Raw genomic sequence first — 11,474 nt, 5'->3', positions numbered from 1 at the left:
CGTGATCGGCCCGGGTTCGATCCCACCTTTTGCCGATCTTTTTTTTTTCTCCCTTTTCAAATCTCGTATCACATTGTAAAGGCATTTATTTTCAATAAAAATTAAGGAAATAATCAAAAAGTTAACCCATCCGATGAAAATTCCCATTGGAAAGCACCTTGGCATTTTCATAGGCAAAACGTTATGTTACGATTGTAGATGATACATGAAAATAGCATCAAGAGACTGTGGGAATGAAATGAAGGGGAAAAAAACAGCACGGCTAAAATCTTGTGAGCTCAATTGATTGTGTGTTTATTTCAGTTGGCCGAGTCCCTCTCTGAAATGTTAAAACACTGGAAATATTGCCTCCAACAATTGCTCTCGATTCCTGTTGCCTGTCAGTTGTTGATAATTTAGCTAGTGGTTTCCACAGATCAATATGTTTGCCCTGCGGAGTGACACCAAACAGATTTGTGTGCCACGTTCCTGCCATCGTAGAATAAAATTTAGGACACTTGGATGTTGGAGTGAATCTCATATTTCAGCCCAAAATCAAGAGGAAGAATTACAAAATGATATTTTGTGGAAATAATGTATATATATATTATCATTCAGTAGATTTTTTACAATTATTTTTTTTTCTTATGCTCACCAAGGCTGAATTTATTTGACTAGAAATATAATAAAAACAGAAATATTGTAAAATATTATTTAAATTTAAAATAACTTTTTTTTATTTTAATATATTTTACAATGCAATTTATTTCTGTGATGCAAAGCTTAATTTTCATAACTCTGGTCAGAGAGCTGCTTACATAGCAGCACGTTTTTTCTGGATTCTCTGATGAATAAAACATTCAAAATGACAATATTTTTACATTTAAATTAATTTTATTATTTTAATATTTCTTTAAAAATCACTTAAGTCATTGTGTCCATACAGGATGATGATAATGATGATAATAAGATTTTTTTTTTAAATTTCAGTAATGAGAATTACAGAAGAAAATTTGCTAATTTCACTCAAGATTACATTAAGTGAAAGCGTTTGTTTTATGTATGCAAAATATAATTTCTTATTATTTCTTTTGATGTTGGGGTGAGATATGACCCAGAGATTTCTTCGTGAGATTCATCTGTGAAGTTCATCACATTACTCCAGTATCCCTTTGATGATTTGTTAACTTTAGTGCTTGCTTTCAGCCGAGCTTCACAAATCTCATAAAGCTAAAGATGAGGACAGGACGCTGGGGTCTCAATGTCAACAACCAAATTCTTGTGAAAACAAGACAGAGAGCATTGTTTTTCAATTCCAAACAATTTAACATCCAGACCAAAATGGAGACTGCGCTTGCTCATCGGTTGCTTACCACAACTGACACTGAGGTATAAACAACATACCCCATCCTGACAGATTTAAACAGTGACCACCATAGCTGAGGCACACAAAACACACTGCTCTCTGAGGCCAGAACAGCGTGAAACATTTTCTGGATGTGGTAGCATCTGGAATGCCAGAATGTAATCATTTAAGGTGAACATTATGACCCAGTCCCTTAATCAATCCTTTTATTCTGGCCTTTTGGGGTTTGATACTGTAATTTAAAGGTTTACTTTGATTAAAGTGTTTTGAGGCGATGACTAACAAAGATAATTAGACATAAAGGATCTAAACTTAAAGTCAGAATCAGAAAAAGAGACAGGGTGAGCACTTGTTTGAAGGGGTTTAGAGGCCATGAGGCTGTTTATGTTACGTATGAATGAGAGCCTGTGTTTTTATAAACTTTCCTCTACAAGTCCAAGCCCCGACGGACCACAGATATTGAGCACCGGCAAGGTCTAGCATCTGCAAAGCTGGTCTTCAAGCACTGACGAAACAAAATCACTAGCTAAAGAACTTTTTCTTTGAATAAATGTATTTTCCCTTCTTTTGAATGTTTTGGTACAATATTATGTTTTAACCCAATTGCAAGTGCAGTTTACTATCTCACAGCCTCTTTCAATACAAACGTGCTGAATTTGGATTCATTAAGCAAAGCTTTTCTGCACAGTTACTGCCATCTGGTGGTCACAATGAAGAAGCGCACCTACTATGAACAGTAGTAAAAATAAAATGCAATTCAGCTTAGGACTCGAGTAAAATAGTTGTGCACCTAAACACACAGGAGTGAGCCTAAAAATATTTCTTAACTTATTAAAAGTTTGTCCGCGTAGACTAGCGAATGCGTACAGTAGTAAAGTGTGTGTGACATAAATGCCGTCATCAAGAGTATATAGCACTACTTCCCGATTTTTTACATACATTTAATGGAACCGATAGGGATTTGAGTATGCATATATCAATGTAGGTTCTACACAATTTGGAACGCAGTCTGGTAGAAACTGTTCAGTGTGCCATCCGCTCCACTGATGACAGTCGCCACAACATATTCGGATACTTAAAAGCTGTAACCTGCAGATTACAGCTGAATGACAGACTTGTCATATTCCAGCCCATCTACAAAAACAGCATTGACCCACTGTGATAAATTGCAGGAAATCAGGAATGTTACGCATCTCACCTGTAAGTTTTCTTTTTAAATTCACTAGCTTTGCATTACCTTATAATCTAAGGAGGTGATTCATATACAGGTATGAAGTTGAATGATAAACAATAGGCCTAGTGCGTTTTCTCTGCTTATGTTGTAATGTGACTGTAGGTCTGCTGGGTTCTTGGTGTTGTGTGAAGCTCTGATGTTCTCCTGCTGCTTCACAGCACATTTATAAGCTTATGTTCCTGTAATTATGATCTGGGTGGGTCTCACGTGCAGTTAAACACACTCAAGTAAATGAGAAGTGAAACATGTTTACAATTTTTGTCATCTACGTAAAAAGTGAATGAAGACAGAAACAAAGTATATCACTATTTCTACCCCAAACATAAATTGTTGCATTATTTTTTTAGGTATCCAAACAGCACACTAGGCTAAATTCGGCAGCAGCCAATCGCCTGATTGAAAATCGTGTTTAAGACCTTTAGCGCATTGTGTATGCAAGAGCACTGCGGGTTTTGCTGGACTACTGAACTGAAGACATTTGAGGCCACTTTTCTCCTCGATAAATGTATTACTTATTTTGTGGAGATATAATACATAATAATATATACAGTACATAGCGCCATTATGCAGGTTATGAACTACAGTTAAATGTTATTAAAATATTATGCAACGTTAAATTGTATTATGAAACTTTTGTGATTTTGATTTTTTTAATATCATTATTTTATTAATATTTTTTTCAAAATGTGTGCATTTGCCTTTTCCCCAAATTGATTAAATCTGATTATTTTTGCAATTATTATTATTATTATTATTTTAATTATTTTTTTAATTTTATCTTATTTTTTTTTAAGTATGCATTTGCGTTTTCTTTAAATAATAGAAAAGAACATTTGTTAGTGTGAGATGCTGGTGCATTAGTGGTCAGAGCTCAAGGCGTGGGAGCTAAACCTGATGCCAAAGATCAGGGTTCAAACCTGACCACTGTCTGAGAATTTTTGCATTTGTGTTTTTAAAAGTTATTTAGATTTAGCGTTATTTAGAAGCTTCTACAATCAAGAGATTTGATCCAAGTCAGTCACATACAGATGATCATTAATAACTTTATTAATTTTACATGTTGTGACAATCCGGTGTGCATAGCCACAGGTCGTACGTAACACGTCAAACTGAAACTGATAATGCAATTTCACAGATACAAAACTTGTAAATAACAATTTGTTGATTCAAATAAACTTTTATATTGTCACTGGACACAAGTCCAACACATCAGCCTGAAAGTTTCTATTAATCCTGAAGTCCTTGATTAGCTGCTTCAACAATGAACAATAACAAAGATGATTTTCTGGTCAATAGCATCCTTATGCTGGGAAAATTTTATATTCACAAATCTAGGTTCTTGAAAGTAAAACCAGCTTTTTATGCATTTCATAATGAGTTTGTTTTGTATACAAAAGCCCTTAAAGTGATGAAAAAGAAAAATGCAATAATTCTGTTTTCTATTATTATGGATTATGATCTACAAGAAAAACCCTGGCCCCCCTTCAAGGTCCCCCCCCCATTCTCTCTCTCTTTCTGTTGTATTTGCATGCACATGTTCTGTATATTGTAATGTGAAGATGTTTTGATATGGCCAAGTTGTTTGTACATTAATGATTGTTCAATAAAAAAAAAAAAGATTAGCTGCTTCAACTGTTTTTAATCAGGGTTGAAGCTAAAATCAGAAAAGTGGATGAGATCCCTTTGAGTTTTTCCCCTTCTGCTTTTTTAATGAATTAATGCAGTTACAATTATTGGAGATTAACACACACACATCAACACCACACAGTGGTTCTCAATCCTGGTCCTGGAGAACCCCCAACACTGCACATTTTAGATGTCTCCCTATTCAAACACACCTGATTCAACTCATCAGCTCATTAGTGAAGACTCCAAGACCTCAAATGTGTGTCAGATAAGAAAGACACCAAAACCGTGCAGTGTTGGGGGTTCTCCAGGACCAGGATTGGGAACCACTGTTCTAAACTATAACAATTAAATACTGTAGAAACTGCTCCCTTACTTCTCTCTCTGTTCAGGTTTTGCTGGTACTCCAGGGTACCTGTCCCCAGAGGTCTTGAGGAAAGATCCTTATGGCAAACCTGTGGACATGTGGGCCTGCGGTAAGGGATGAATGAGTCACAAAAATATCAGCCTTGTACGTGAGTCGGTGTGATGGATGTCACTGTTGAAGTAGATTAACCGATTATTAAATTATTGCAGTCTGAGTTTTTAAGCAGCATTGAATCGAATCAGCTAAATGGAGTGTGCCTGGTAAATTGTCTTTCTGTTTTTAGGCTTAACACTAGTTAGTCCAATGCAAGCAGTTGAACGAATGTTTCAATTAAGCCTTGATGTAAAAATGATTGCACAATTATTCAAATTCACCATCAGGAAGTTCTTCCAACTTACAAAAAGATGACCAGATGGTAATACAATGGAACTTTGAGTTATACATTCTGAATAGTACGGAATGATTACCATATTCATGCACCATAGTATTTAAAAGGCCACTCTTCAAGGAATACCTTGCTATGGCACATGTCCAAAAAACGTAGTAGTACCAATGTACCATGTCCAAAAAAAAAACCTATATGGTTTCACTATACAGTACTCTGTGCTTGAATATGATTGCTTGAATACAGACATCAGCCGAATTTATGTCCAAGTTAGTTGATATTCAAGTATTTGTTTGAAGAATATTCCTCTTTCAATGTGGCCATAATAGAAGATATGTTTCATAGGTGTGATTCTCTACATTCTGCTGGTTGGATATCCACCATTTTGGGATGAAGACCAGCATCGCCTCTATCAGCAGATTAAGGCTGGTGCATATGACGTGAGTCTGAATTTCCAATGATTTGCCTGCAAAATGTTCACAAAAAGAGAACACACTATAGAGCTACAAATGCAACATCTGATGATTTTGCTAATAACTCTGATGATAAATTGATGCCATCTTCAGTTTCTTGGCTTCTAAGGCTTACAAATTCATACAAAAAGTATTAAATGATGGATTATTCTGTTATGTTTCATGTCTGTATGTAGTTTCCTTCTCCTGAGTGGGACACAGTGACCCCTGATGCTAAAGATCTGATTAATAAGATGTTGACTATCAATCCTTCTAAACGCATCACAGCTGCTGAAGCCCTCAAACACCCTTGGATCTGCGTATGTGTTTCAACACACACTAAAATGCATGCTTCTTTATATACAACAAAATAATTTCCTAATCCTCTCTAATGGCTTGGAATCATTCTGTCTTTCTTTGTCTTTGTGTAGCAACGCTCCACTGTAGCCTCTATGATGCACAGACAGGAAACTGTGGAGTGCCTGAAGAAATTCAATGCCAGAAGGAAACTCAAGGTTAGTTTTGGTCTGACTTTACTCAGACAACTTCTACATGTGTTTTGACCAATCTTCAGCTTTCTTTACACTTCACAGAGTCTCACAAACTATGCATTTACCTCCTCACTGCAAGATCTAGATCCAGAAAGTTTCTTTTAAATGTACTGCTTCATATTATAGCATTACTACCTATACTAATTAATTATATTACATTTGTCAGTTATTACAGAACGTAAGTTAGTTATTTTCGGATAATGATGTAGTTACAGGCTATCTACCAGCAGGGTAACCAGCCCAGCCTCGGATCCCTGGGACAAAGTGACAATGTTGTGGAAAAGTGAAAGTTTTCAATTGTATTCGCCAGAAAAGTAACACACATTCTTTATTTTAAAAAAGTAATTGGTGGTATTATGTGTAAATTAGAAAAGAAAAAAAAAATTCTTTATTCATTATTTCCAAAATCTCCAAGAATTGATTATGTAATGCAATGATTATTTGCAATGCCCAAACAAACAAGATATTCTAGCAAATTAGACATCCTCCAAATACATCATAAAAATGAGGGTATACATTGCTCCTGCTGTTGCTTCTGTACTATTCTTTCTTTCATTTCTCTCTTGCCTGTTGTTTTATTCCTTTTCTTTCATTTTCAAAACCTTTTTTGCAACTAGGGTGCAATTTTGACCACTCTCCTGGTCACAAGAAACTTCTCAGGTATGTCTGGCTCTGCTGACCTGTATGTGTGAATGTGTGTGTGTGTGCTTAACCTACAGCTGTATTAAACTCTCTTCTTTTTATCTTCTTATATGTGAACTTGATTCATAATGCTATTTTTTTTCATAAACCTTGTTATTAGTTATTTTGCAGTTAATTTGTTAATTAGTTTTAATTATTTTTATTTTTTGGACAAAGGCTGTTTTAAAGTAAGGTGGTAACACACGCCATTTCAGACATTTTATTTAACATTTATTTTCTGTTTATCATTGCTTTATCTCTTTTTGGGGGGGTCCGGTGTGTCTCGTGAGGTAAGAGTCTGATTGGACATAAGAAGGGGATGTGTTTTTACTCTAACCAGTGAGCTGGTTTGCTTGTTTGACACACTTCCCCTGTTACTCTGAGATACTAATTACCCTTGTTTGCATGGAATCAAACAGATTACATTCATAATGTCAACTGACACTTAGTTGAACTTATATGAACTTACATTTTAACTTACATTCAGTGTTTTAAACAAACAAAACTTGAAGTTTCAACTGCAAATACGCATATTCAATAATATAATAAAAACAAGTTCTTTATGAATGTAATCACAATAATAATTCTAAGTTACTGGGAGAGTTTTCTGTCTTGCTCGTAGAAGAAATATTTTGAATGCTTGCTCATTTTCTGGTTATATTTCCATCTGCATATTTTCATGTACATCCTGGAATGTTACATTTATATATAAGGTATAATTCAGAGGTTTCGCATTTACATATGATGGCTGTTACCAAAATATAGTTCTAAACATGTTATAATAGAATTAGAATGATAGAAAATCTTTGATTTAGCGTAATAGCTGTATGGTCATCTGCACTTATTTTGTGATAAACTGTATTTTAAAGCAACTCTATCTTTGAGGGAAAGTGTGTGCGATATGTTTCTTGATATGTTTACCAACAAGGAGATTGTACAGCACAACAAATTGTACAGTATATAATTTAACACTAACACACATCCCCTAAAAACAGAGTTGCTTATTTTGGTTTTAATTGTGTCTGGGTTTAATCTTTTTGATCCCTTCGCCTTGCATTAGTTTACTAAGACTTCCTATCCTAAAAATGAATGATTTGTATGACTGTGAATTGTTTCTCCTGCCCGAGGTCTTGTGACACAATAAGGAGAACAATAATCTCAGAATGCCTGCTGCATGTGCCTTGATGGATTTGTAATGTTATAATACATACATATTCACCATTCCCTTTTATTTTTCACCCAACAGCAGCCAAGAGCTTGTTGAACAAGAAGACAGATGGTGTGAAGGTGGGTTAAATCTGTTCATTTTTTGGCAAAACTAAAATGTATAAACAACATGAGTACTTGGCAATGCCTTAGAATAATCTTGGAGCAGAACATTGTGAATTTTTTATGTTTGTGTTTTTTGTTGGATGTTTTTTTCCTTTCTTTAATTGGATCAGTTTCCAATTCAATTACAATATAGTTAATATATTAGACTGCTGTGTGGCATTTTGATAAATTCCATTTCAATTCCAATTTTCAGGTTTTATTTAGGAAATAGATAACATTTTGGTAATAAAATAAATATTTGATCTTTCAGTCATTTAATGAATTTGCTGGAAATTAAATGGAATTACCCATCATTCTCATGTTAATGTTGTCTTGTTTACTGAATATGAATGTGTTGCAGTATTCCAGTGTTTTTTCTTTTACTTTCCCTCTATACACACACCCCTGATTCAACTCATCAGCTCATTAGTGAAGACTCCAAGACCTCAAATGTGTGTCAGATAAGAAAGACACCAAAACCGTGCAGTGTTGGGGGTTCTCCAGGACCAGGATTGGGAACCACTGCTAACACATTGATGGTCTCATGCATGTTATCCATCCATTCTCCAAAACGCTTCTTCTATGTATGAGGGGATGCTCTCTGACCCATCGGAGAATCATTTCCACCAGCCCATTTTACTTTGGTTTAATTTGTATTAAATGTTGTGATGTTTGATTTTGTAGGTGTGCAGAAGCCAGAGTCTCACTCCTCCATCTATAGCCTCATGATCCAGAGCTCCAGAGAGACTCATATCCTCCTCATCAGTGACACAGAGGAAGATCCAGTCAAGCTTTACTAAATGCTGCTCGATTCTGCAAACACAACAACACAAAGTCATTGTCTAATTGTGAACAAACATCATAAATAAAATCAAATAAACATCTACTTCAGCTATAGACACAATATAAAATATTTTTTTATTATGTGTTTACATTATGAGTTGAGTTTACATTATGCCATTGAGTTCAACAACACAACATTTTATCTGACTTAACACATTAGTTGAAAGCTGATCTGGATCATTTAACAAACTACTAGATCCAAGTTTCTCTGCTGGTCAAGAGCATGACAAAATATAGATTTGTTGTAAAATATTCTAAATTTAAATGTCGGTCCTCTCACCTATGATTTGCCATCTCAGGTTTGTAGTTTCAGTTAATAATGCAGATCAACTTATTTGACCACTAGAGGGAGCTGATGATCAGCTGTTTGTCACCTGCCTGGTACACATTGAACCAAATAAAAAAAGAGGCTTTTGCTTTTTCTTCAGTAGGAAAGAAAGAAGATCGCCGTTTTCTAACATGGACAATGACCCAATCTCTGAAGCAACTTTGAGTCCGTTGGCAATAAAATATGACTTATAATGTACGAACAGAAGTGCAGTTTTTCATCCGCTCCACCAGGCGGGCTTTAGTTTAGTTTGACAGCTTCGGATGCTTGACAACATGACGCTTGATAACAGTCGCAACAACACGTGCAGACTGATTTAAGTATACATTTAGCAGATGACAGCTCAGTTACAGACTTACATAGTCACTTAACAGCACACATTTCAGCCCATAAACAAACCAAACTGACAAACGCTGTGATAAAGCGCAGGAATGGAAGATGTCACGCAACTCACCTGTAAGTCTCCTTCTCTTCCAGTGTATTTACCTGTTGTTGTTTTTTTTTTACAGTCTATGGTATTTACCTTATTAAATCACCACCACACGTCTGGCAGTACTTAACTATTGTATTTAAGTAATTTAAATGTTTGTTAATGTGTAGTTCCGATTCATAGCTCCTCTGTCAGGTAATTCAGACATTGTCAGTGTGTGCTGTTTTGCTTGTAAATGTGTAGGTTACTTACTTACTATCATTTTCTTTTTGAAAGAGCACTCATTTGGAAAGCAAATGATGGTATTGGTAACCTACTTAGGTGGGGAAGGAACGGGGAATGACAATTTCTGTCCAAAAGTATAATTCATACAGGATATACTATAAAGTTTGTCTGAGTTAACCAGTGGCGGAGCATGGAAAAATGCCAGATACATTTGTCAATCATTATTTTGCAATGCAGAATAAGCTATTTTATTTGAATGTGCACAAAAATTGGATTCATTGGCCGCTGTAAATAATAAGTGCAGTAAATGAGGAAACCATTTGTGCTACAAACCAATGTGTTTATAATTACTGTCATTTACATTTCGCCAGAACCATTCTGTTCAGACATATTCACCTCATTTTGCAATACGGTAGTAAGCTATTGTCTGTGAATGTGCAGTTCATTAGCCGCTATAGGTTAATAACTAGAAGCGTAAACTGCAGTAAATTGTAAAACTATTTGCACTACAAACCAGTGTTTATAATTATGACAATACATTTAGGGCTTGACATTAACTTTTTTGCTCACCAGCCACTGTGGCTAGTGGTTTTCCAAAATTAACCACTCAGCAATTTCACTGGCCACAATTTTGTTGTTGGGAAATTACGTTTTATATGACTAAAGTTACTGCATACTAAAATTTATTTAAATTGATTTCCAGGTCATTGTTTGCCTATTTAAAGGACATTTTCCCCTAACCTAATTAAATGCATGCATCATCTTTCATATCAAATTCAATTTATTAATAATTTCACTTAATATAATAAGACACTATAGGGCTGTTTCCAGTTAAATGAAATCAGTATTAACAAAACCGATCTTTCCACTGCAGAAGAAACAGAAGCAGCTGAAGTGGCATTTAGATGCATTTACACAAAAAGTTTAACTATGCTGAAATGTAGCATGGAAGGGAACCCCTTTTCTTATTTTACCCATTTTTTTTTTTTTTTTTTTTTTTTGTGGCCTGCAAGAAAGTAATCATAAGTAAGCATAATCAGGACTAAACCGAAACGAACAGTAGTTTGAATGAAACTGATTGATACAGCATTACAGAAGTATAATATAGATTGCAGTGTTTTATAAATATGCAACATTAATAAATTTTTCAATTTTTATTACCTGTTTTTCGTCTTGATATGCAGTATGTCTAATAATGTCTGTATTTCTGTCTTGTCTCTCCAGAATAAGTGGTGTCTTGTTGGTTGTAAACTCGTCCAGCTGAAGCAGAGCTCTGGGACGTGTGGACAGACATTGACTGTAATGATGGACATCTGCTCATGGACAGGTAATGTATCTAATGTGTGAATGTGTGTTCTAGTGCACTAAACATGTAGGTTACCATCATTTTCTTTTTGAAGGGCCTCCCCTTTGAAAAGCAAATGATGGTAACCTAAGTAGGTGGGGAAGGGACAGTGGGTGAGAATTTTTATGCAGCTTTTTTTTTTTTCTTTCCGTTTGTCCAAAAGCATAACCACTGCAGGTCACAGTGCCAGACACTCCAGGGGGAGACCGTACTGGTATCCCCCCTCTTTGGGCGCGCCTTCACACACTCCACCATTCACGCATATCGCAGAGACCTGGCTGGGATCGAACCAGCAACCTCTAAACCCATGAGGCAGTGCTCTTACCTGTGAGCCACAGATCTCTTGGTGGA

The 11,474-nt window shown here is 35.5% G+C and overlaps 1 protein-coding gene across 1 annotated transcript in view; it reads left to right on the top strand.

The window, feature by feature from the left end:
• The window catches only part of LOC107729828 (calcium/calmodulin-dependent protein kinase type II delta 2 chain-like), a 26,788-nt gene extending 18,036 nt beyond the window's left edge, over positions 1–8,752 (top strand). The window contains exons 2-8 of the mRNA XM_016540533.1: positions 4,598–4,681; positions 5,303–5,397; positions 5,607–5,729; positions 5,841–5,924; positions 6,578–6,620; positions 7,888–7,928; positions 8,645–8,752. Of these exons, the coding sequence (XP_016396019.1) occupies positions 4,598–4,681; positions 5,303–5,397; positions 5,607–5,729; positions 5,841–5,924; positions 6,578–6,620; positions 7,888–7,928; positions 8,645–8,752 (578 nt within the window). The remainder of the gene's footprint in view (positions 1–4,597; positions 4,682–5,302; positions 5,398–5,606; positions 5,730–5,840; positions 5,925–6,577; positions 6,621–7,887; positions 7,929–8,644) is intronic.
• The last annotated feature ends 2,722 nt before the right edge of the window (positions 8,753–11,474 follow it).

Source organism: Sinocyclocheilus rhinocerous, unplaced genomic scaffold, assembly GCF_001515625.1.
Source record: "Sinocyclocheilus rhinocerous isolate Xijiao unplaced genomic scaffold, SAMN03320098_v1.1 scaffold848, whole genome shotgun sequence".
Classification (NCBI taxonomy): Eukaryota; Metazoa; Chordata; class Actinopteri; order Cypriniformes; family Cyprinidae; genus Sinocyclocheilus; species Sinocyclocheilus rhinocerous.
The sequence above is the reverse complement of the archived record's forward strand: the minus strand, read 5'-3'. Positions and strand labels throughout refer to the sequence as shown.